Consider the following 26,891-nt stretch of genomic DNA (forward strand, 5'->3'; position numbering starts at 1 on the left):
TTGAAGAAAACCAAGAAAGAAAAGCTTGAATAAGAATTTAGTGACTAGGAAAATATCAAATATCTAGAAACAAATATGACATTTTGAAGAAAAGTTCTACACTTGGTTTAGAGCCAAGATTCTTCTGAGCAAGTTCTTCCAGGATTAAAGGGACCATAAACTTAAAGCTGGGATAGATCTAGTCCAACCTCCTCATATTATAGACAAGAAAATGGAGATCCAGAGAAATTTTGATTTGCCCAATGAATCCAGGTCAATGGGCTCCAAACAGTATTCTTTCTGTATCATAGCCCTCAGAATAGGTTATATATTCCATCTATAGAATTGAGGTATATTTTATTATAGATTAGTATAAAAGATTTAGTCAGTTGGTAAGCACAGTAAAATTCTGTTACTTGTGGTAGGCCTAGTGGAATAAATTATCCGTGTTTTTGTCTGTTTAGTGGCAAGAAATCTACTCTGATGTGTACAATGGTGTGTTGTGGTTTAGTCTTTATTTTAAAATTCCAAGGTTTTTTTGGACATTATCTATTCAGTCTAAGTTAAAGGAAGAGTAATGGAGCAATTTCTCATTAAAATACAATTTTATTCTATTCTTTAAATTGGAGCCACTATTAGAGCTGGAAGGAAAAAAAAGGGGGGGCTATAACATCACCTAATGTTTAAGTAATACTCAGTAGCCTCTGAAACTGCCATTTTTATTAAGCTCAGCAACTATTTTAAAATGAAGATTTTAATGGAATGATAAAGCACATTTAAAACACAGAATATTTAACAAGTACATTCAAATGCTTACATTATACATTTACATTCATGTGAAATATAAGGAAGTTATATGTCTGTGTGTCCTTTGTATTTGGTACCTTTATATAACCAGCACTTAGTATACATATTTTCTAAATGCCATTTTATATATGATCATTTGACAATTAGTACAGTTTCTCCTGTGAGACAGAATTCTGTTCATACTGAGAGTAGTTAATAAAAATTACTTATCTTTAAATGTTAATTTTACACTAATGTTCTACACCAAGAGAAATTATCTAATTTGTAATATGTGGATTTCTTGGTATCAGGCTGTCTTGTTTGGTTTATAGTCTTAAGTGGCTCATAATAAATGAGGCAGTAAGAAGAATGAGGATGATAATTCTGAAGCCTTAATACTTCATGCCATAGATGAAATCACAACACACAATGATCTTAGATAATTATGCTAAAAATCCAATAATTTTAAAAGCACCCATTTAAAATCCTTAAGTTTGTCATTTTATAATGAGATGAGAAAAAAAATCACAGAAATAATGAAGGTGGTACAAACATTACTAACCTAAGATGTTTGTTAAGTTTTTAAGTCTGAACAGTTAACATCCAATTATTCTAATAACATCACTCAATTTGGGACTGAATTCCTTAAGTTGAAAAGGGTCACCATTACCCTTTGAGAGTAGGAACATATTATTTAAAATTTCTCCTACTGGAAAATTCATAAAGTTACCCTTGAAAAAATTAAACCCAAAGAGATGCTTTCTTGTCAATACATGAAACAAGCAATTTTCCGATAAACAAAAGCACTCCTTATGAGAAAAAAAAAATATATATATATATAAGAAATGTTTCTACAAAGTAATTTTTACATTTTTATGGGTATGTCAATTCCAAATATGCAAATTTAATCCTCAAATAATATTGAATTTAACTTAAAACATACACATAACATATTTTAAAAAAAGATTCAAAGCATGGACAGAAGAAATCTCTTCCTTCAAAGATACTCCAGATATCTAAATATTGCAGCATAAGTGATCAACAACAACCTCCATAATGTAAAAGATTTTAACTTAAATGGTCAATGAGATCATTCTGGAAATACTTAAATAAACAATGTTCTCAGAATGTTGTTTCAACCTAAGAAAGGTTTTCGACACCAATTTGTAATCCTCTGAAAATAGAGGACTGTGTAATGGCAATACTATTATACTGTAGAGTGAGATGTGAGAGCCACTACAGTACATACCAGTGGGGCTTTTCCCACCACCTTTCTTCCTCCACCACAGGTATACAGTAAACATCAGACACACACAAAAAAATGTGTAGCTTCTTTAATATACAAAGTTACAACTGGCTAAACATTCAGGACACCTCTGTCTTAAATATTTCAAGACAATAACAAAAGACCCTTTTACCTGAATATATGCAAAGTGTACAGCAGCTCTGAAAACATTTAAATGGATACATAGCGTAAAACAAGAAACTTCAATGAATGGCTTTGAGAAGTAAAGGTTTATTGTGTTCTTTTTTCCCACTAGTAATTTTTTTTGGTGGGGAAGGCGGCATCTGATTCCAGTTTCAGAAAGATTTCATTTCTTCTCCTCAGAGGTTTTTTTATGTTCAATTTCATCTTCAGTTCTGTTATCTGAAGTCTTTTTAGATGCACTAATGTCTATACAGAAGAAAAAAAAAGAATTGCATAGGTTTTACAAGATTCAGGTAAATCCAAATAGCATTTTCTAGCCAAAAAAAAAAAAAGAGATGAGCAAAAAAATAATTTTGAATGAAAGTAGAGATCCATGTTGGAACAACTTGGAAAGTTTTTAGGTAATGTTAATCACATTTTACTTCTTTATGGTCAGCATTATAGTGCTCAAAACTAAAATATCAGGCCACAGAGAAATATTATTCAATTCATAAAATAACATAATACCACGGAAAGCTGTAACTAGCTCAATTCACTAAGCATTTATTAATAGCCTTCTAGGATATTCTGATATGACAAAGAGATGATAGAGAAACAGTCCCTGCAACCCAAGGAGCTTCTATTTTAAAAAGTGGAGGAAGAGATCACAGATAAAGACAAAATGCATATATAAAGTAATTCCAGTGTGGGTTGAGTGTATCAATAACAACTGAGGATGGGCAATGAGAATCAGGAAAAAGCTTTAATAGAGGTGGCATAACATTATCTTTAAGGCCAACGTGATTTTTGGAATTCTTGATTATGGAAATCTGGAATCAATTAGTCCTACAGATATGGACATAAGAACATCATAGTATACAGACAAAAGCAGTTGGTCAAAGTACTTTTTCTCTATAAGCCTCGGTTTCCTCATCTCTAAATAAACGAGGGTGTCATCCTCCTTAGTAATATAAAATTTTTTGTATGACTAAGGCAGGACCACGTGCTGGGAAAAGCTCAAGGGTACAGAAGAAAACAAGAAGTTTATTTTATAGAAAATGTCCACATGATTAGGATCATAGGATAAGCTCATTTTGGATTTCTAGTGTACTTTTTTTTTTTTTTTTTGTGGGGCAATAGGGGTTAAGGGACTTGCCCAGGTTCACACAGCTAGTGTGAAGCCGGATTTGAATTCAGGTTCTCCTGAATCCAGGGCCAGTGCTTTATCCACTGCACCACCTAGCTGCCCCTCTAGTGTACTTTTTAAGTGCAGCTGGATTTTCTATCATGAAGAAGGCTAAGACCCATACTCTATCCATGCATATCTTTTCTTGTATGTTGAGCCAAATAGCCGACTCAGCTACAGCCTGGGTAGAAAAACTATGGAGTTATAAGTCTGTATTGCCCCAATAATTTAGTAGTCATTTCTTTTGCTATACTGCTTTCACTGGGACAGAGTAAAGATAATCAATCTGTTGCTTCAAAGTCTACTATTAGTTTGCCATGATTCCAGGATTACATTTATTTCTTTTAACCAAAAATATTTGACACATTACTTACAAGAATCCAAGCCCAACTTTATATCTTTTTCCTAGGTCAGCAATTCTTGAGCTATGCTCAAAAGAACTCTGATGTTTTGTGACTAAGGGCTCCATGAGAAAATTGATTGTGATCTAGTGGCATATTCCCCTCTAAAATATTAAATGAAAAGCAGTATAGTATAGTGGATAGTGGGCTAGCCTTGAATGCAAGAAGCCCTTAGGTTTAAGTTCTATCTGTGCTAAGTAGCTATCTAAGGCACTTAACACTTCAATGTCCCTGGCAACTTTCAAATCATAAACTGTAGAAGAGTTGAATATCTATTTATTGATCATTTATCTACCTACCTATCAGTAGAAAGAGTGTCCACATTGGGAGTTCCCAACCAAACTCCCTGTCTCATACCATAAAACAAATGAAGTTATACACAACAGTCTGTAATTTCAGTGTACAAATTCATCACTGACACAAAATCTAACTTCTATAACTTAGGGGCTGGTCTTAGTCACCTAGCATTTATTAAGTGACTACCATGTGACAGAAACTAAGCAAAGGACTGTAGATACAAAGAAAGGCAAAAAATAGTCCTTGCTTCCAGAGAGTCTAAGTAGCTAATGAACAATTCTCTGAGATGCTTTTGAATTTAAAAGACAATCACCTGGTAACCAATCTGGTGATGAGCTTCTCCAAACTTAGCTATACTGATGTTTGGATAAGAGATGTCCATCACCAAGCTAATAGTTGAAGCTTTAACTGCTCAGTAGGCCTTGCTGGAGCTTATTTGCTCTACTAGTATCATCTTCAGGAAACCAGGATTTTGAATTGGTGGAGGAAATGTTTATAAATCAGAAGTTCTACTCTGATCCATCACTGTGGATGGTGGTGACCCTGGGTTCTCAGAGATGCTGCCAGCAGAGCACAGATCCTGGAAGTTTCTAGCATGTTGGAAAGACTTTAAATATAGCATTATCCGTCAAGTCCACATCTATTTACCAAGGGGCAGGCTAGATAAGTATGGAGATGCTCATCATGAGGAAGCATGTTACTTCATGAGTCTCATAGATTTTAAATGGTGTATAATTAAATTACCTTAGCTACTAATTCTCTAAAATATGAGATCCTTTAAAAATAATTAACAAGTAGATTTAATGGAGCAACTGACTGATATTTATACTGATGTTCTTGCTATAAAGGAAATGGTAAGATGGAAGGAAGATATAATAGTTCAAAGGTTCTCTTTGAAGAGGCAAATAAAAGAGTTGATGAAATTGGCTTTATAGTACAGCCAAAGGCAACAAGAAACAATTTCATAGGATATTTGCTTATAGCTATTGCAGTGCTAACTACTTAAAAATAATGTTGCCATGACAATAACTGCAGCTAATGTACCAACAGCTATCGTAGAGGATGAGATTAAGAAATTTTATTAAGAACTTAAAAAAAATGTCCAAATTAAATAAAGATATACTTGGTGACTTCAAGGACTTTTTTTGTTTTTTTGGGTGAGGCAATTGGGGTTAAGTGACTTGCCGAGGATCACACAGCTAGTAAGTGTTAAGTGTCTGAGGCCGGATTTGAACTCAGGTACTCCTGAATCCAGGGCTGGTGCTTTATCCACTGTGCCACCTAGCTGCCCCCAAGGACTTCATTGCAAAGGTGAACATAGGGGAAGATGATAAACATGATGGTTTAGGAATAAGGAATGTGTGAGAGAATAATTCCTTGCCTATATCTTTTGAATACTTTCTTTGAGAAAGAGAGTCTGAAGGGGCCAGATGTGGCAAGTATGGCAAAAAAATGATAATGATTCTATTTGGAGGTGGGTGGTGGGTGGGGCAATGAGGGTTAAGTGACTTGCCCAGGGTCATACAGCTAGTAAGCATCAAGTGTTTGAGGCCAGATTTGAACTCAGGTCCTCCTGAATCCAGGGTCAGTGTTCTATCCACTGTGCTACCTAGCTGCTCTGTCTGCCTGCCCCTCCCCCAGATTCTATTTTAATGGACATAAAATAGCTTTTTACTGATGTGAGTTATTCATAGATAAGCTAACCATAGGGAGTTTTACTATTGAGCTTTGTTAGAGCAAAGACCAAAATTAATACAAAATTAGAGAATGAGAGATTTGTGTTCAATGAAAACAAATCCTACCTGACTTAAAATAATGTCAAAAAGGAATAGATGGAAGAAAGTATACTATAACAGATTATTTCCTAGAGAATTTTAAACAAAATTAACTGCCATGAGGATACCACCTTAGCCAGCAACACTTGATCTCATTATTTAGCAGAGAAATATGGCAGCAAAGAGCGAAAAACAGTTTAAAATATAAATATGTCAGGGCAGCTAGGTGGCGCAGTGGATAGAGCACCGGCCCTGGAGTCAGGAGGACCTGAGTTCAAATCCGGCCTCAGACACTTAACAATTACTAGCTGTGTGGCCCTAGGCAAGTCACTTAACCCCAATTGCCTCACCAAAAAAAAATATATATATATAAATGTCTGTAAAAATCTTATAGATTAGGATGGTGGAAAATATGAGTAGTAGTGCCTCACAAAAAGTTCATCTGAAAAAGATCTGAGAAGAAAAAAACTTTGGGAAACATGGGAAAAATCTTAGATCTTATCATCTCCTCACTCCCCAAAAGGTGACTGGTAGAATGCTAAAAACAAACAACCTACACGACTACTTTTCTATCATTATAAAGTTTTGTAAGCATAATCTATGTACATACTGAAGGGATCCTTGATGAAGTGTGACAAGGGAATAGGTGGGCTTTTGAAAATGATCTTCTAGAGCAGAAAGCATTTCTACAAGGAGAACAATCATACAAGATTACAAGGAGAACAATCATACAAGATTCTTTTAAAAGGTGTAACAAAAGAGAGAACTTTGATAATTAGCAGATTCCTATTAAGTGAGGCATAAAAAGGAAACAGATGCTGAAGGTATTTGCCAGGATCATGGAGTCTATCCAATGGAAAGTCCAAATCCATATAGACAAGAAAATTCTCAAGATACTCCTGTATTTTTTTTTTTTTTTAGTGAGGCAATTGGGGTTAAGTGACTCGCCCAGGGTCACATAGCTAGTAAGTGTTAAGTGTCTGAGGCCGGATTTGAACTCAGGTCCTCCTGACTCCAGGGCCGGTGCTCTATCCACTGTGCCACCTAGCTGCCCCAAGATACTCCTGTATTCAGAAGACATTGTGTTTATTATTTCAAGCCCCAAGATTCTATTTTTGTTGCTGTTATTCAGTCATTTTCAGTCATATCTGATTTGGAGTTTTTTGGGCAAATATACTAGAATGTTTTGCCACTTCCTTCTCCAGCTCATTTTACAGACGAAGAAACCAAGGCAAACAGGGTTAAGTAACTTGGCCAGGGTCACACAGCTAGTAAGTGTCTGAGGCCAGATCTGAACTCAGAAAGATGAGTCTTCCTGATTCCAGGCCCAGCAACACGATCCACTGTGCCATCTACCTGCCCAAGATACTATAAAGTCTCATAAATAAGATAAATAATCACTGCCTAACTATCTTGGTCTATTGTCCAACTTAATATACAGCTAGATAAACAACTCAAGAGTTCATCCATCAGGATATATCTTGGACAGACTACGAAATGGACAATGACCTGAGTCTAGAACTGAACAAGGTAAACACTCAGTTGCCTTTAAGAAACTATACAGTACTTTTAAGGACCCTAAACTTCTCCCTGAAACAAAAACTTATCTTTTAAGCAAGAATATTTTTTTGATGACATGCACTGTAGGTGTAAGTTACAACATATTACCAATGAGGAATTATTCAGGAGAAATAGAGTAAAAAAATGCCATTAGAGATTTATGACTTGACACAAAGATGGTACCATCACATGATGAGAGTAGGGGATAATGCATGGAAAGCCTCCATATTCTCAAGGTATTGATGAGACTGATTTTAATAAATGACATGGACACAATTCTACAGGATGGGAAGGCACGGATGGTTTGTGATCTGCATTATTAGAAGGATGAGATAAAAGAGCCAGTAAAGTATCAAAAAATACTCGTGCCTATGGCAACTGTTCTAAATGGAAAGAGATTTAATTTCCTTTATTTTGCTACAAAACATGTCCAACCACCCCTCAAACTGCCTCCCTCTTTTTCTCAAACCCTCTGAACTGTGTTCTTGGTTCTTTTAATATATTTTAAACACCAAAATATTCTGGGGCCAAATTAATTTGAGAAAGTTGTTATTAGGCATTATTGTATGCATCATTGCTCCTTGTTGGAAAGCCCTCTTAAAAGTCCTTAATTCAGCAGTTAAGTTTAATATATATTTATTCCAGGTCTGCTAAATGCTATAGGAAATACAAGAGAAAAGATATAGTAGTCCTTGCCTTTAAGAAGTGTAAAGATCTAGCTAAGCACTTAATGCACAAATATGAATCATGTGGAATAACACAAGGCATTATATAACAAAGTAAGGAATGAACTGTGGGGTTTACATAAACATTTCCCAAGTGCTGAAAATTCTTGTTGACTGTCAGAAAGAACTGGAAGTTCATTCTCATTATAGGTAGCCAACATTAAGGAAAACAGCATAGTATAGTGGAAAGATTGCTGGATTTGAAGACAGATGAGCCTGGTTTTATGTCACTATTTTTTTGGCCCTGAGCAAATCTACTTTCCTAGGTCTCAGCTTCCTCATTTATAAAATGGGAGAATGAGATGAATCTTAAGCTCCCTTTTTGCAATAAACCTATGAGCTCAACAAGTACAAGTTTGTGTTAGGAAATAATGGGAAATACAGATGGCTAGATAACATATAGACTACAGTCCACTGACATAATTTGAGCTTCAGGTTGTCGATTAGTTCAACAAAATGATTATTACAGGGAATGAAAATCAGTTTCTTGAATGACATTTTATTTCTAGTAGGGATTATAAAGGTTACTTAGAGCAGATCTCTGATTTTATAGGTGAGGAGGTGGAAAGACTTGCAATTGGTTGCCTAAGGTCTCATAGCTAGGTAGACTTTTCAGTTCAATTTAAGGCTAAATACTGGGTCAAATTTAATAAGATGAAATGTAGTAGTCTTACAGTTCAGATTCAAGAATCGTAAAAAATGGAGGTGGCAAGGGAAGCTCATCTGAAAAAGATCTAGGAATTTTAGTGGACTGTGAACTCAGTGAGTTAACAGTATGATAAGGCAGCTAAGAAAGGTATTGGGACCTAAGGCTGCCTTAAAAGAGGCATGGTATTCAGTTCTAATGAAGTGGTAATATTGTACTATGATCTGATCAGAACATACTTGTAGTTCTGGGGTATTGAGAAAGGTGTATTGATAACCTGGACAAAAAAGAGGCTGGAGGGCCTGAGATGGTACAATATGAGGATTATTTCAAAGAACTGGGTTAGTTCTTTGAAATAAGTAGAAGTAGAAGAGACAGAACTTATGGAGGGAACATTATGTCTGTTAAGTATCAGAAAGGCTATTGCAAAGAAATGGGATTACACTTGTACTGCTTGGTCACAGAAAGCAGAACTGCAAAGGTGGAAGTTGTGGAGAAGCAAATTTAGACCTGAAAGTAAAAACTTCTTAATAATTAAATGAAGAAGTCCATAAGAAGGGGAGAAATGGCCTTCTTTGGAGGTAGCAGGTAGGTTTCCTTTCACTTGAGGTTATTCAAGAGAAGGCTGAATGATCACTTATCATTATATATCAGATATGAGGTCAATGTACGTTAGATATATTATAGAAAGAATTCTTTTTTCAGGTGTGAATTGGACTGGAAGGCCTAACAGACTCTGAGATTCTCTGATCATTGGACAGGAAAGGGAAAAGTAAAAAATAATCACTTAAGACCATAAAATTTTGGTAAATGGAAGATAACCAGCATTACTGAGTTTTCAGAAGACTTTATGACATTCTGTGGGAAGACAAATGAAAACTAACACTTACCCTTGAATGGTTTATAATCTAGTGAGGAAAACAGAATCTACTCTTTTGAAAAATACAAAAGGCAAACCTTACACAGAAAGTGGCATCTGACTCGGGCTTTGAAGGACAGGTAGAATTTTATAAGTGCTGAAAGGTGTAGCCATCACAGAAGAAATGAGTGGGATAGGTATGATGTTTGAGGAAATGTGAGACTGATATGAATGGAGTATAGAGAGTTTATATGGGAGAGTAATGAAGTTGAGTAAGATGGGAATCAAATTGTAGAAATCTTTGAATTTGGACTTTATTAGGCAGGACATGGACAGCCAGAGAAGATTTATGCTTGGGGAAATAGCATGATTTGAGGGGTACTTTAGGAAGTTTAATACATAGGATCAATAAGAGATGGGAGTTATTATACAACAGTCCAGTCAGAAGTTGATAAAGGACTAAATCTGATAGGAATAGAAAGGACCAGTTCAAGAGAGATGGATTTTGGTGATCACTAACTAGATAGAGGTGGGGAAATAAAAGGAGATGTCAAAGTGGTCGAAGATAGTTTCCAGGTTTTGAGCAAAGGACAAAGTAAGCAGTCAGGCAGACTTGGTTTGAAGTGTGGAAGGTGATCTTTGGTTTTAGAGACTGTTGAATTTGAGGTGACAATAAGATATCTGAATGTCACGAGAGATAGAAATAAAAGACTGCATCTCATGAGAGAAGTTGGGATTAGAGACAGAACAGAGATATGACAGAAAGACCATCCATTTTTCCACAGCTTTAATTAGAGGAAATCTGTAGACCAATGGAAAGTCAAGAATAGATCCCCAGGGAATACCCATATTTAGGAGATGAAAGATAGAATTATCAAAAACAAGAGTAATGGATTAAAAGCAGTAGGAAAAACAATATAGTCCAGTATCACAGAAATAAAAGGATAAAATTTTGAGAATGGTCTGCAGTGTTGAAAGGAAAGAAGTCAAGGAAAATGAGTACTAGTAAAATCCCACTGACTTTATTGATATTTATTTGTCTATGAGGTCATGATGGCAATGTCTCTAGCTTTGGAAAGCATAACAGTATAATCAATGTGGAACTTAAATATTTCCAGATAATAATGAAGGGGTCCCAGGCTGGCTTATAAGCAGATTTGAAAGGAAAAGTTTTCTTTTGTTAAAAAAAAAATTAAAGCATGTATTTCCATGGAAAAGACTGGAAAGGGAAAAAAGAAAAAAAGGTCAAGGTAAATAGTAGCTAACAGGTAAACAGACCAAACAGGCAATGATAATGACTTTTTGGTCTAGGTTCACTATCATAAATTAACAAGCTATGAGAATTATGACGCAAATATGCTTTGCATTTTATAACATTGATTTAAAAATAGAATGTACATAAAATTTAAGATAGTTTACATTTGTTATTTATTTACTAAAAAAGGTACGTGCGCGTGCGCGCGCACACACACACACACACACACACACACACACACACACACACACACACACACACACACACACACACCCCTACCTTCTTTACTTCCTTTAGGAGTCTTTATGGTGTAAGATGGTGTTGGGAGGATCTTTGCAGGTGTGTAGGTATTTAAAGATATTTTTCTTCTTGGAGGTGGGCTTGAATCACAAAGCTGAGAACCTGAAAGTAAACAAGATATTAAAAAATAAGTTTTAAAAAATTTTACCTTTGCATTATGGGGAATTTCATTTGCCACATTCAGTGATCTTACTTGTATATGCCTTCTAACAAACTGATTCCAAATTCTATTAAACAAATGTGTCATAATGGAAAATTTAATTGAAAACTAATTCCTCTTAATCAATTAGATGTTCTGTTCCTACTACAAATAATAAACATTTAATTTCATAGTCTATGGAAAAACTTCTATTCAGTCTATTTCCTCCTCTTCTTGTTAGGAACTGAGATGCTTGAAAGCAAAACCTTAGTCTCAAGACCTGAGTTCTTTGAGCCTTCAGAACAGCCTGAAGCTGTTGATAGTTTTCTTTTAAAACATTGCATCCTTCCCAGGTTAATTTCAATCCATAAGTTCCTCTTTTAAACCACAAATGTCCTGAGAAGAATTAACAATATTGGCATTCATTCATTGTTATGAATTGTTTTTTAATAAAATTATCATTTAATTTCAATGTTTAGCTGGGATCAATCTGATTAGTGGAATAATGGACTATAATATAAGGGTAGAACAGGGAGAAGAAAGGATTATTCTGAAACATGGAAGCACTACTGGGAAGAAAATCCAGGTACTCAGGAAATGAGAGAATCATGGGAATTATGTAAAGGAGGGAGAGAGTACCAAAGGTAAACTAAAGCTATTTCAATTTTGCCCAGGGCACTATTGGTGGCAATCACTCACTATGTCACTAAAAAATCAGCTTGTGCCCTAAGATATTCATACTGTAAGTTGCTGATTTATACCTTAGATGAATAGTCTTCACAGGTAACAACATTTACTAGAGATTAACTCAGGGATTAAAAGTTAAGGAACAAAAATTTCTCTAAAACAATATATTCTTAATGGGTACCACTTTCCTTGACCACATTTCTTCAATCTTCCCTATCCGAACATTTCATCTATATCTCACAAATGTGGCTTACTTGTACATTCTGTGCAAAATTTATCAATTAACTCTTAGATGGGAAAAAAGGATACTGGATCATTAAAGATAACTGACTCCCTTTTTATTTTATTTCCTAAGTAAAGCCCACAGTTCTAATTTAGCTTCATTGTCAATATTCTGAGATTCTATTTTAACATAACGTTCTTGATTAATGCTTAAGGAAACAACTAAATTGGAATAAGACAATTTAATTTAGCTTAACCATATATATAAAAATATATGTGTGTAAATGTGCATAATCTATCTATATACACACACACACACACCTAAACATACTAGGTGTTTATGGAAGAGCTAGTTGGTTAAGCTAAATTAAATTGTCTTATTAGTTCCAATTTAGTGAACTATGTCTCTTTCTACATAAATTATATATATATAATAAATAAAACTATGCCACTTAAATGAACAGAAATACAAAAAGATATTTCAATCTTAACTCACATTTTATTCCTGTTCACTTTAAAGAGAGGCATATTCACAAGTTAGATCTATAGAGTAAACTAGGCTGAGTCACACTGCTATCGTTCTACCTTTTTCTTCCTCTATGATGATTATTTCATAGGATTAAAAATTTAGGATTGGAAGGGATCTTGGGTCATTTCATCTAACTCCTTTAATGAAAGTATAATTTTGGATACAAAGAGGTTCAGTGTCTTGCCCAAGGTCATAGAGGTGGTAAACAGCAAAGACAGGATTTGAACCAGGTACTCTGACTCCAATTCTAACATTGTTTCTACTACACCATAGATAAATATTAATGTTGAATGATTTCAGTATAACAATTAATTGTGAACTTTACCTTATTTTAAAATAAACTTTCATTTTATCTATTTAAATACCTTATAAAAAAAAGCAAAGATCATAGTCTTTCTTAGCTAAAAGGATACAGCTAGCGGGTTTAGTTAATTTTTTACTAGAAACGATTACTGCATAGTAGCCACTGGGTAATCTAGAACAGTAACACATTATATGATGCTACAGTTCTATCATCAGTATGACATGGATATTGAATTTTTTTTTCTTAGTAGTAGTAATACTGGAGGACATGTGGAATAGTACTGATCTATGAGCTTGATGTTGATTCTCAGAAGAAAAAAACAGATTATTAAAGAAATAGTCTGTAAGCACAAAGATCACCATAATCTATTCATAAAGAACCAATCATGATAGACTAAGCTCCTTTCCTTTTTTTTTTTTTTTAAAAGACAAGATTAATAGACTAGTACATAGGGGAATGACACAATCATAGAACACGCAGATTACAGTATTTGACAATCTTTCATGCTATCCTTTTGGATAAGATGAAAAGATGTAGACTGGAATACAGTAACAGTAAGATTAGGAACTGTTTGAAAGACTGGACTCAAACAATAGTGATTAATGGATGAATGTCAACCTGAAAGGAATTTCTAATGGAATGCCACATCCCAATTCAACATTTTTATCAATGATTTGAAGGATACTGATGGCAGATTTATCAAATTTGTGGCCAACAAAAACTAGAGAGATAGCTAATACACTGGCTGGCAGAATCAGGATGCAAAATGATCTTATATGGCTATAAACAATACAGGTTGGATCTTTATTTTAATAAGAGGCTGTTTTAGGAGTTAGAAGTCAGCAAGTAGAGGCAAGGTGACTATTTGTTGAGGAACTTGTAGAGAAGTTTTATACTTTAGGTAACGAATGGTTAGACTAAATGACTTCTGAGGTAAATAGATTCTACAGTTTTGTTCTATAAATTTCCAAATCAACAGGAACACTAATAATTCAAATTTAAGTACTAATGTTCTCTCCAAATCTATTATAAAAGATTTTGAGATTAGCCATTTTAGGTAATCTATACCACTGCATTCTCTATAACCATTAAAGACTTTCCTCTAGTATTATTATATCAGAAAGCGAAGTGGGGGGGGCGGGGGTGGAGGAAGACAATGTGAAAACTCTATTTGTACATGACAGTGCCTTTTAGGAACAACTGTTTTATCTTATTTCATACTGAACCCTGGGATATTAACATCATCTTACAGATAGGAAATGGATATGAAGAATGAATGCAGTTAATCTGCTTAATTAAGGTCACATCCATTAATGCCAGAGTTATAAAAGATCCATCTGTGACCCTAGGCTGATATCTTTTCCACTAAACCAGTGTTTTCATGCTAGAAGATCAGACACAGATTTCCATGGTGCTGCTGCTAAGAATGGCCACTTCATATTCCTCATCCTGTTTATTCAGAGTAAAATTATGGCTTCATCAAATCTTGTTTCTTCTATTACCCAAGCCTTGGGGCATGTTGCTTCCAAATACCTCTACCCACCTGTCTAATTTTCCTGAAATGGCACGTGTATATGCCACATATGCGCAATAGAAAGAAAGGTGTTTTGAAATATCTTTTAATTGTGGGAAAGTAAATATGTCCTTAAGAGGGGATGTAGGGGGCAGCTAGGTGGTACAGTGGATAAAGCACCAGCCCTGGATTCAGGAGGACCTGAATTCAAATCTGGCCTCAGACACATGACAGTTACTAGCTGTGTGACACTGAGCAAGTCACTTAACCCTCATTGCCCCGCAAAAAAAAAAAAGGCCATAAATATGAAAAGCCTTATTCTATACTATGAAATTATTTTGTATGATTTTATATCACATTTTATTTTTAGGTAGTCTTCTATCTGTAACCCAATTTCAATTAATGGTCATAATAACAAATTTTCATACAAGAAGGAGTTGTCATTCTTCTTTCATTTGGTGGAAGTGCAATAGAAGCAAGAAAGTCATCCACTTGCTTTAAAGATAAGGCATTGTGAAGAGTTTCTAGAGGGCAGATAGATGGCACCATGGAATATAATTCAAAGCCTGAAATAGAAAAACAAAAAATATCGATGGATTCAAGAGAAATCATGAGTGAAAAGGAGAAAAGATTGTTGCACAGAAACAAAAGAAATTTATCTTTTAAATGTAAACACATGCAAACATATGAGTTCTCTGAAGTCATGACATCAGATGCTATGCAGTATGGAGTTAGAATAAAATGTGTCAAAGATTCTATTTTATAAGTAATTTCAAAGTATAGCATTCACAGGGTCCTTTATATAATGATCTTCATTCCACATTTTGATACATTTGTAAAATAGGAAAAAATTAAATCCAAAGGAAGGGAGGGAAGAGCTAACCAGAGATACAAACCTCATTTTGTATCCCAGCTCAAATGAACAGATGATGCATTTAAACTGAATCTATTTTGTGTTCCTGATAATATGATAATAGCACTAATCTCTGATTTAGAGACAGTTATGAGTTAAAACTTAAAGAGAACAATTTAGCTAGGTATGCTATGGTCAAAAATACCCTCTTAATTATAAGATTCCACATAAATATTGTTAATATTCACTTACAGCAGATTTAAATTCAAGAACATAACTTTCACCTACCTTACTGAATTAATGAATTTGTCACTATGAATCATCATCAGTTGTATCCAAACAACATAAAATACAATTACATTCTCATTTAGTAACATTTGCGCAGAAATATAGTTGGTCAAACCAACATGCAGATAATGTATTTTTAATGCTATCCACGGAGGAAAAAAGGCATTTTAAAAACACCAGGCATATTTCTTACTAGATCATATTTCTAAAATTGCCTGTTTAGAGCTTACCCAACTGAATGGCTTTTAAAACTGCTTCCATGTTGTTATAACACAAATCTTTCTTTGCATTGACTGCATTTTATTAAAAAAAAAAACTTTCTCTTCAAAGACATAAGTTTGCAATACTTAAAAATGATGCTGAAATAAAGTATATAGTCTCTAATTAAAAAGCAATTATCTTGTTAACACAAACATGATTTGCTACTAGATAACATTATTCTAACAGTTGTGTTTTGCTTTAGTAAAAATTTCAACTAACCTAAGTCTATTACATTTAGACCAAAGAAATATCTTATTAAGTTGAATTTAATTTAGAAATTTTATGGTTAAAACAAAACCTATTTCTATAACTCAAGTAGCCCTACTTATTTAGAATCGATATGTACTTAAGTACATAAGCAAAAAGCAGTTCACAGCAGGATGATCTTCATGTGCAAAACAGGCTAGCACTTCAAAATATTACATATCACCTTTATCACAACAGTAAGTAAAAACTCCCATTTTAAGTACTTAAGTATACTGATTTGGCACAAATATTACTACTTTAAAAATACAAAGATTCATGCAAGCAAGTGCAAACCCTTTCTTTGCATTAAAAAAAAATTATGTAGACTCCTTCCCCCAAATGTTAATCACAACTTCAGAAACTTGTTTTTTATTGTATTTACCTATCATATTTTGTAACAAGTAAATGCTAATATATTCAGGATGCTCTTTATCCAGTTTTCCTTTCTCTTTCCATGTTTTTTTAATGGACAATGAAAGGGTTAATGCAATTTTTAAAAGCCACCCTGCTGTCATGTTTAGAGGCTACAAAAACATACCCCTGGAGCCTAGTAATTCCACAGAGGAAATGGTCCACCACCTATAAGGTGTGGGTATTCTGCACTGAGGCCCAGAAAATAAGGTAAAGCACTGTCAGAAGATAACTTGTTTCATCATGTTCCTCGAACTAAATATGAAGGGAAGGATAAGTCCATGAAATGAGTTAAAGGAGGAAACATGAAAGTGAAAGGAAATGAAAATGAAAGGAGAGGCAACTAAAATCCACAGGACAGATACACGACAGAAGAAAGCTTGAAAGAGCAGGAAATCTTGAACACCCAAAGGCTAAACTTATAGGAGTTCAAAAGAATGCATATTAACATGCACTAGATCATGAAAGGTGGGGAATTCATGTAGGTTAAGAATTTTTAAAAAGTCTAATGTGGGATATTACAATTATCTTTGGCCATCTGCTTCAAGAGCTTTACACTAAGTCCAATCTACACAGCCTTTCCTGCACACACACACACACTTCTCTCTCCTTGCTCTAGAGCCAGGATTAAAAAACAAACAAAACTATCTTAACCTTGTGAAGTCTCAGAACTCTGCGTCTTGTTTTTCTGTTAAGATAGTTCTTTTAAAGAGCTCATCTACAGGAATCTTCTTCAGGAGTTGAAGGTGTGTCAAATAAGGCACTATTTCTCCAAAAAGTGGTATTTAAACAGCTACAATGGAGGAAAAATGTGAAACTTGAAAGTGAAATATTCATGTTGAGTTGAATTTCTTACTCCACGATCATGGACCTTCAAGGAATGGCACTGCAATTTTTACAAGGGAATTTGAGGACTACAAGGAGAAAAAAAAAAATCAAATATTTCAATCCACCCATCTGATTCAGCTTTCTGTGAGCCTTGCCTTCTAGTGGAAAAAAAGAAAAATTTTTCTAGATCAAAATACCTCTATTCATAGGCATTTTTGGCTCAGCCATAAGAATTATACTTAAGAAGGAATAAGGCCTTTCAGTTTATTTTAAATTGTTTTATTTTGGTCAAGAGATCCCCAAGGTTCAAATGATAAAAAGCACTGGTGTACAAAAAGGATGTTGCTATTGAAAAGCAGACTAGGATGTACTACATTAATCCCAGCAAGGATGAGGGAATTCTTGCTGACGGGGATGCGACTGTGAAAGCCCTATCCCAAGGAAGCATAACATCACATGGTGATGAAGTCGGAATTCCCTGGTTGCCTGAACTTCACCACAGTCAGAAATTGGTGAATTGTGTACACCTATAAATATATGATTAAGTATCTCAATGGAAATATCTATGTGACCAGAAAAAAGGAATCAGGGAAAAGGTACTCATCTTAAAACTATTAAGAATTAAGAATAATTAAGTATATTTAATTTTATTATAAAAAGGATATGGTTGAATCATTTGATAAACTGGAAAAAGAAAGGGAATTTCCAGTATAGATTTAGAATTAAATTGAACTTCAACATGGGCAATTAGAATGAATTTTATTTTAAAATTTCATAAATGATATTATCTTTATATAAATTAAAAGTGAGGAAGGGAGCTACACAGCACTGTTATTTCAGATACATAACAAGTTAGAACTGTGTGCTGGTTGGAGGTAAAGAAGGACAGGTGAATGATACTATATACCCCACATTTGGAAATAAAATAAAAATGGATGAAGCAAGGGAATATCTTTTAAAATAAAACAAAAAACGTACCATTGGTTGGGTGTCGAGCAAATGAGATAGAAAACCTTTTAACAGCAGAACCACGTGTGGCGTCTGAGAAAGAGAAAAACAGGTACCTGAAATTCACAACAGCTACCAAAAGAGGGACATTTAAAAAAAAGAGGGACAAAAGATGAGAAGGTTAGAATCAAGTGACATGCAGAAGGGATCATGAAAGAGGGCAAAATACAGGTTAAAAGAATTAAACTGGTTTGCTAAAAACTGCAAGGCATTTAATGAAGTGTATGAAAGGAGGAAAAGCAAGATGAGCAGGTGATTTTGGTATATACAAAATTGTACTGGCTAAAGTAAATTTATGCAGAGTGTATGAGTAAGTTCTTAATGTAGCTAACTAGACCTGAGGATTAAAAACTACATACCCTTTTGAGCTTCCAACTCCTGACATTACAAAAAGAACAAGCCTCTATACACTTCAAAGACCCTCTAAAAGCTAAAATATGCATACATATAAAGCAAGAAGTTTTCTAATGAGCAATACAAGAATTTTCATCCTATGCTGTCAATATTTTAAAATATTAACAGCTTGACATTTCTCTCCATTTCTTATACAAATTCCTTTCACTATAGTTTAGATCAGAATCAATAAGAATTTAAGGGGAAAAAAATCAGTTATCACAGAAAAAGTTCTCCGTATACTCATTTAACCATTTTCCTCTCACAAAAAGAAATGCATAAGAACTTACATGTCAACAAACTCCCAGGATACAAGTATATTAACAATAACTAGAAACTTTGCCAAACACAAATCCAAGCTGTGCATAGTGAAGAGAGCTTGAACTCATACAATTAGGCAGAGAGGGTCATTGACCTAAGGCTTGTCACTGAGGAATAATGTGTGCTCATGGGTGTGTGCGTGGGTGCACATTTGTATCTGTGCGTGTGTGCACATTTGTATCTGTGCGTGTGTGCGGGTCTGCACATACCATCTATGCAGCCAGAAGAAGTCAGCTTTTTACGATGAGTACGAGCATAATCCTGTAGGTTAGGTGCACTTGAAGAACCCCCGAGCACCGAGGTGCTAAACAGGCTCGCACAGTGAGACCCTGATGGGAGTTAGAGAAAATACATACAGCAACCGGTGTTCTTCCATTCATATTGGGGTGCATGCAACATGCAATTAACATGGCTCAGGTTCACAATATGCTTGTAATGGCTTAATGGAATAATTATTTTAACTTATTGTATCTAAATATCACTACACTTTTAACACACATACAACGGGAGAAAATTTAACAAGTGTACTTAAAGCCACCTTTTCAGGTACAAAAAAATCCATAAGATATTTAGTTTTATATAAAATCTAAAACATATTAATTTAAAAAACAAAGAAATTAACAGTCTAGGTTACTCTAGAAATCTGTCATTCTTTTTTTGCAAATCAGTATCTAGAACAATCCTCAAAACCTTCTTCGTTTGTTACGAGAAAGTTTTTATTAGTAAAATTATGGTATGGCATATTATAAAATGACATGTTTTAGTCTATAAAAGATACTTCAATGTATGAGAGAAACACAACTAAGTGTTTTCTCTGAATCATTAGATAAAATTCCACTTATTTTATTTTTATTACGTTAAAAATCAAGGCTGAACTACTACTTGTAGAATTACTTTTGTGTTTCTATTTTGTGTGTTAAGAAAACTGACTAAATCATTTGGAATTTCTGCTATTAAATAAATGACAAGTCCTTTGTAAAAACAAAAACAAAAAAAGTCACCTAATAAAACACATTACTAGCATATGTGATGAATCCCAGCCAGAAGAAGTTGTGCCTGGTTTGTGGCAAGTCTTTATACCCAAGCAAATCCTTCACCAATGCATCTATCAGTTTCCACCAGCGCTATCATGTTACATCAATTAAGAAAAGGAAGATTATATAAATTTCTAGCAAGACACTGTGGGAAAATTAAAATCTATCATTATTAAATTATTCATTTGACTAGAAAAAGTAGAAACATAAAATTACCACAAATATTTAAGCATAATACAACAGTTCAGACCCTTTATACAGAGAGCGCAGTACAGATACACTTGAACTTACATGAATTTAATCCTATCTTAAATCTACATAGGTAAATGCTAATTATAGCAAACACCACATAACTTCATATAGTTTGTCAACCATATGAATTTTAAAAGTTAGCGTTTATAATCTTATTACACAGAATAAGGATTGTTCCACTGTTACTTAGCATGTATATAAGAAAATATTGGGGACAGTGTTTTACAGATGAATAAAAGATTAGCTTTGAATTTTGCAACCATCAAATTGTTTTGGAAGTTGCCCTCCCTGCCCCCCCCCAAAATTCAGGTATCAAAAGTTACTTTATTTTTAAAGAGCCTTAGTGTAAAGTAGAAGAGAAAATTTTAGATTCAGAACACGAAGTTTAAATCCAATTGGATATTTTCTAATGGTCTAAAAATAGCATGGTACAGGTTGTGGCAATTCAATTTATATTATTTAATAGATGGGGATTATAAGAAAATGAACTGTTTGTCTTGTTCACTTTATTGAAATGTTTTGTGAACTTGTGTACGCAAAATATTGGGCAACTCATTATTCTTGAATGGGTATGTACAAAGTATAAAGTAAGCATAGCATTTGGTCATGCTTTCATTACTTAAAAAAAATTTACATGTGTGCAAGATAGTGTACAGTATTAGGTTTGTTAAAGGAACAATACTGCCGTCAACCAACATACCTACTGCATTCTGCTTCTGGTCCACAGTCCTTTGTTTTCTCATAAAATTAGTATTTTCTGAAACAACCTGGATAAGCAAAGCAAAAAAAATGAGGCAAAATAGAACTATGAAAAAATCAAGTCCATTATACTTGATACAGCAGCCTGTTCCAGACAGACAAGGGTTAATAAGCATGATAAATATTAGTAGAAATACATAAAACACGAAAGATCATGCAAGATCCCCTTTTGAAGGGAGTCCATTTCACATGAGATCCTTGCAATGAGGTGGTGCGAAGCAGGCATTCAGAATGAGGGCACATATGAACCAAGACAGATGAAAAGAAATCATTTATAGATCAACAGAATTTTTTTTTTTTGGTTTATTTAAAAAAACCAAATGCCCACTCTTAACAGCTCCTGTACTGGAAAGGGGTGGGAGGGAAACAACAACAAAAAAAGGGGTAAAGACAATCCTTTCAGGTCACCATACAATTACTGTTCCATGCATGGGCTTTATCAGAGTAACCTTTACATAGACACAGCCTTAATGGATACCATAATCCCTTTTTCTATAATTAACTTCCTTTAAGTTCCAGATGCAAATTGTTGAAATTCTTAGAGAAGTCATAGATAATAACACATCTTCCATTGTAAAAAACATAAAAGACTCCACAATATTTTGAATTTAAACAGCAAAAAATCTTTCTGGATTTGCTTTATTTAGCACCAAAAATATTGTTGAGGTATCCAATTTTTGTCTTATTTTTTTGGGAAAAGTTCAAAATATTGTACAGTTCAATGGAAGTAGTACTATTTAAAAAAAATATTCCTCAAGTTAGAAACCTCCACATAAAGGAGTTTGTGAGGGAGAGAATGATTAGTGCTAGAGTTTGTCTGCATAGTTAATTTAATTCTGGATCACTGAGAATCTGATATACAGAAAACTCTTAAATCCCCAAATTCTAAATAGCACCTAATTTTTTCAATTATGGAGAAAAATTAAATTTACCTACCACCAAATTAAGTATTTTTAAAAGTCTTAAAGGACAACTAAGCCAAAACAAGAGTTTGATTTATCAGTAGAGATTAATTCCAAATATTTAGAATTTTAAAATAAAAACAAATCTTGGAAATTTAAAATAGTGAAAATGCTGTGAAACAGTGCAATTGTTTTCTTTCCCTCAAAAGTTCTTAGAAATCACAAGCATTTAAAAATGCACAAATCAAATTCAAACAGAAGAATTTATTTCAATAGAAAACACAAGGGATTAGATGTCCTCAAAGACAGTTATTTGTTGCTCTGAATGCGTAAAAATGTTTAATGAAGTAAAGTTTAGAAACCTGTTGCCATGAGCCAAAAATACTGGATGTGAATGCCAGTGATTGAGGGGAGACAGGGGAAGAGGTGATTTGTTCCCCTGATCTGCGTCTTCGACGCCCAGTACCCACACCACTGGTGTAATGCAGCCAGGTACCAGTACCCTCTGGGCTAGACACACTCAGGGGGCTCTCTTCCTGGAAGTGAGAAAGGGGGCAAAAAAAACAAAACAAAACAAAAAAAACAGCAAAGCATGCACAGTTAGATACGATAGAGTCAAATGATCAGAAAGAAAAAAAAATACAGTTTGTCTTTCATTCACTTTTCTAAAACTATTAAACAGTAACTAGGGCATCAAAATATTTCAGTATTTAATTTAATAGCTCAACAGAAATATGACCATTAATTCAACCTTGGACCTGATATTTTCACATTTAAAAAAAAACAACTATCAAATACATATTGTTCTAATTGAGAAAAAAAAGTAGGAATCATTTATTTCATACATATTGTACTGCTTAATAGTTTTCCCCTCCCTCTTCAAACAGGATAAACTTTCCCAATTTCTATTCAGTGGATAATTTTTACATTTTAAGCATTCCTTTATTTTTATTCAAGAGGCTTTGTGTTCTAAAGGCTGGATTTTTCAACCCAAAGCCCTAATGAACTATGCTAAGGAGTAAAGAGACTTCAAAGTCTGAAAGTATGACTGTCTGCCAAACATTTAAAAAAAAGGAAAGAAAAGAAAAAAAGTTTTTAACAGAATAAAATGGAATCAAACTGCACTTGTTTATACTTTCAGGCTATCTATTTTTCTACCCCCTCCAAAGGCTATTTTGAAGAGTTCAGTAGATAAAACATGCAGCAAACATTCCCATTTTACATGTTTGCATGTTCAGGTTTCAGACAGTGAGGACAGAGTAAAATCTACTTGCACCAAATGAAGAGAATAGTCTGTTTCTCTGAGTGTCTTTAGGAAGTACAAACTTCTGATTTCCATGGAGGTGGTGGGCGCTGGAAAAAGTCTTCAATGTTTTACTTGAATAGTCTACCTTATGGAAGTAAAAGTTTAGCATGGCATAGAAATATCTCTTGAAAACAACTATTTAAGCATTTTATAGAACATAAGGTTTACAAATGTGCTGTCTAAATTTTGAAAAATTATCTAGGGCAGTGATTTTGTCAGAACTTTTGCAAATATCATAGATCAGAAACAAAATGAATACTCTTTGATTCATTTGCTATCGTAGTGTTCTGAACTATTTAGAGTGCAGAGGAGAAGGTTTACTACAGTCTTAGAATATGGTCTTAAAGAATTTGAACAATGGAAGGCTACTATGTTCAAGAACATATCAAAATCACTGCCCTCACACAAAAAATAACTTAGGCTATATTACCATATGTCACTTCCCACCTTTTCTGAAATGAAGTAGTTTAGCTAGCCTAAACTTCTTATTTCTTAAGTAAATGTAATAGCACAAATAAGAACCATGGTCAAGGAAATAATATCTGACATATATTTTCTTAAAACTTCTACTACCAATTCAGAATCCATTGATAATAGAAGAGACCAGTATAGGTATATAACAAATTCAAAGACTAATGGAAATATTGTTCTGACCATCATTTAAAATGAAACTGAATTATATTTCCTCCCCACCTATTAGTACTCACAGTTCATACACTGATTATTCTAATTCCTATAAAGGTGGTTGTTGTTGGGCTTTTTGTTTGTTTTTTTTTTTTGTTTTTTTGTGTAATTTAATAGTACTTGACAATTTCTTCATAGCCTTACTCTTTTATCAAAGAATTACCTAAATTAAGTAGTGGCCTGATTCAATCTGGGGGACATCAGCACTTATAGAATACAGATACTCCAAAATAAAGTAATTTTAATCTATAGGTGTATAAATCATAATCATAGGTATTATTAAGATGCTTAAAGTACTTAACTCCTTTTTTTTTCAAATATTACAAGTACTTTTGCTACTGGGTATAAGGAGGTTAGGAAGGTACCTTTAATCTTAAACATCATTACAATTTAATTGAATTAGGAAAATTGATTAATGCTGCAGTTTTGTATTCATTAGGTCAAGCTATTAACTTGGTTTTCCTTACCTTAAACTACTATCATTCAAGTCAGTTACTGCTGAAACAATTTTACTAATTCTTGCCCAAACACAACCAAAAATCCCTCCTGTCTCATCAAGTTTTATTTTTTTTTTAAGGTTAAAAGAAAAAGAACAAAAAACTTATACCACAGTAGCCTCCAGTGACAATGAGAAGAGACAAGGAAATCTGTAAGGATCTTAGCAAGGATTTATCTTGGTAGCTTTAGATATATCCTGTCATAAAACTAAAAATACATAGTTCAGAGACCTAAATTTTACAAATGCCTCCATATTTTTATTGATTTCTTTAAAAAATAGACAAAGTTTTCATTCAGAATTTCTACTAAGTCCCCAAGTCAATTAAACTTAAGCTGTATTTTCTTTTCTATTTTATTAAACTAAAGTTAAGTTTTAGTGAGAACATGCTATGACATATATACTTACTTCACTTGCCTTCCTAGATCGTGGAAGGGCAGATTTTTTGTGTATGTGAATTGGATCTGATACCATGGGTTTGAAAATTACTACAGCTCTATCAGGCTCATCCCTTTTACATTTGCGTGCCTCATCATCGCAGTCACATTTTTTGCAGAATTTCGTTTTGTCTTCATTCTGCAGGTAGAGAGTATTATAAATTTTTCTTTAAATAAGGCAAAAGCTTTGCACATTTATATTTCTAGTGGCAAAAATCACACAAACTGCCCACATAAAAATAGGTATATTCAATTCAACAAGTGATTATTGCAGACAAGCTATGTGTTAAACACTGAAAAATATGAAGCAACGTAGAAGCCTCTGAACTTAAACAATCTTTTGAGGGGAGAACAGACTCAAATATATGAAACAATCAAGACATTACAACATACTAAGTAATAAATGCCGATTTAATCAAGTGCCAAAATGAACAATGGAAAAGAAAAATTGAAATAAATGTAGAACAGGGAAGGGAGGGTATTTACATAGTGCCTTTTTATAAATATGAACTCATTTGATCCTCACAACAATTCTGGGAAATAGGTGCTATTATTAATGCCTTGTTAGAATTGAGGGAACTGTTGTGAACAGAAGTTAAGTGACTTGCCCAGAATCACTCGGCTATGATGTGTTTGAGGCTGGATTTGAACTCAGGTCTTCCATGCCCAGTGTTCTATCCATTGTGCCACCAGTTGCCTTGAAGAGCATAATGAGATGGTTTTAAGCTATTTATGTGTCTCCTCTTAAGGTTTTGTGGGGAGGGTAAACTTCAGTAGGCATGAAAAAACATGGACAAAAATGTGAAAATTGAGAAGACTAAGATTTTCATAGCTAAAGGACACCACAAACCAATGAAATGAACATAATGAAGTACTAAAATAATAGAACATGTAGCTAACACTCATTTTTCATGTCTGTGTATTATAGTTTTAGACAATAAGTTGGTTGGGGAAATTTTAACAAAATGTATACCAGATATTATTTCCTTGGCTATAGTTCTTATTTTTGCTACCATAATTTCTTAAGAAATAAAAAAATTTAGAATGGCCGACTACTTCATTTCAGATAAATACAAAGGGGGCAGCTAGGTGGCGCAGTGGATAAAGCACCTAGCAGACTAGCTAATAAAACCTTCCTGACTTCTCTTGGTGTTAACTGCATCCTTTAAAAGGTGGAGACAACAACAAAGGGCAATTGCACTTTGGATCTTATTCCTGAAAACGGAGGAACTGGTTGCTGGGATTAAATTATGGGAACCCTGAGACGAAGTGACTACTATACATTAGAGTTTGTGATAGACGAGAGAAAATTTTGGCAAAGTTTCATATGTGCCATAGATTTCAAATGGCTCAGAAGAATGAGAGGCAGGATTCCATAGAATTAAATGCTTCAGATGCAATTATCTGGAAAGATCAGTGTAGCTATCTATATAGAGAATTTAAATTAAATTTTCAAAAGAAACAGAGTTGATGGAAACAAGTGAATGAATACAAGGTGCCCCAAAATCTTAGTGCCATTTTAAGCTATTAAGATTTTAAGGGGCAGCTAGGTAGTGCAGTGGATAGAGCACAGGCCCTAGAGTCAGGAGGACCTGAATTCAAATCTGGCCTCAGACACTTGACACTTACTAGTTGTGTGACCCTGGGCAAGTCACTTAACCCCAACTGCCTCAGCAAAAAGAAAAAAAATAAATAAATTAAAAAACGTATTAAAAATCACAAAGACTTTTTTTTCTTTGATATTCTATATCAAAGTGTTAAAGCTCAGAATGTGCTAAAGCTAGTGAGAGATACTAAGGATAATAGTGTTTTTTTTAAAGGTATGCTGGTATTCCAACACA

At 34.0% G+C, this 26,891-nt stretch overlaps 1 protein-coding gene across 17 annotated transcripts in view; it reads right to left on the reverse strand.

Moving 5' to 3' along the window:
* Positions 1-684: 684 nt before the first annotated feature.
* The window catches only part of PPIP5K2 (diphosphoinositol pentakisphosphate kinase 2), a 143,640-nt gene continuing 117,433 nt past the window's right edge, over positions 685-26,891 (reverse strand). For 4 of the 17 annotated variants that reach the window (XM_043977058.1, XM_043976827.1, XM_043976983.1 and 1 more), the window contains exons 24-32: positions 25,022-25,189; positions 23,402-23,518; positions 22,490-22,663; positions 21,167-21,233; positions 19,390-19,509; positions 18,437-18,499; positions 15,000-15,137; positions 11,157-11,279; positions 685-2,440 (exon numbers count right to left, since the gene is read on the reverse strand). In XM_043977058.1, the coding sequence (XP_043832993.1) occupies positions 2,358-2,440; positions 11,157-11,279; positions 15,000-15,137; positions 18,437-18,499; positions 19,390-19,509; positions 21,167-21,233; positions 22,490-22,663; positions 23,402-23,518; positions 25,022-25,189 (1,053 nt within the window). In that variant the 3' untranslated portion in view covers positions 685-2,357. Of the gene's footprint in view, positions 2,441-11,156; positions 11,280-14,999; positions 15,138-17,284; positions 17,424-18,436; positions 18,500-19,389; positions 19,510-21,166; positions 21,234-22,489; positions 23,519-25,021; positions 25,190-26,891 lie in introns of those variants that run through there. The other 13 variants (XM_043977141.1, XM_043977308.1, XM_043977219.1 and 10 more) reach the window with 13 other exon arrangements.

Source organism: Dromiciops gliroides, chromosome 1, assembly GCF_019393635.1.
Source record: "Dromiciops gliroides isolate mDroGli1 chromosome 1, mDroGli1.pri, whole genome shotgun sequence".
Taxonomy (NCBI): Eukaryota; Metazoa; Chordata; class Mammalia; order Microbiotheria; family Microbiotheriidae; genus Dromiciops; species Dromiciops gliroides.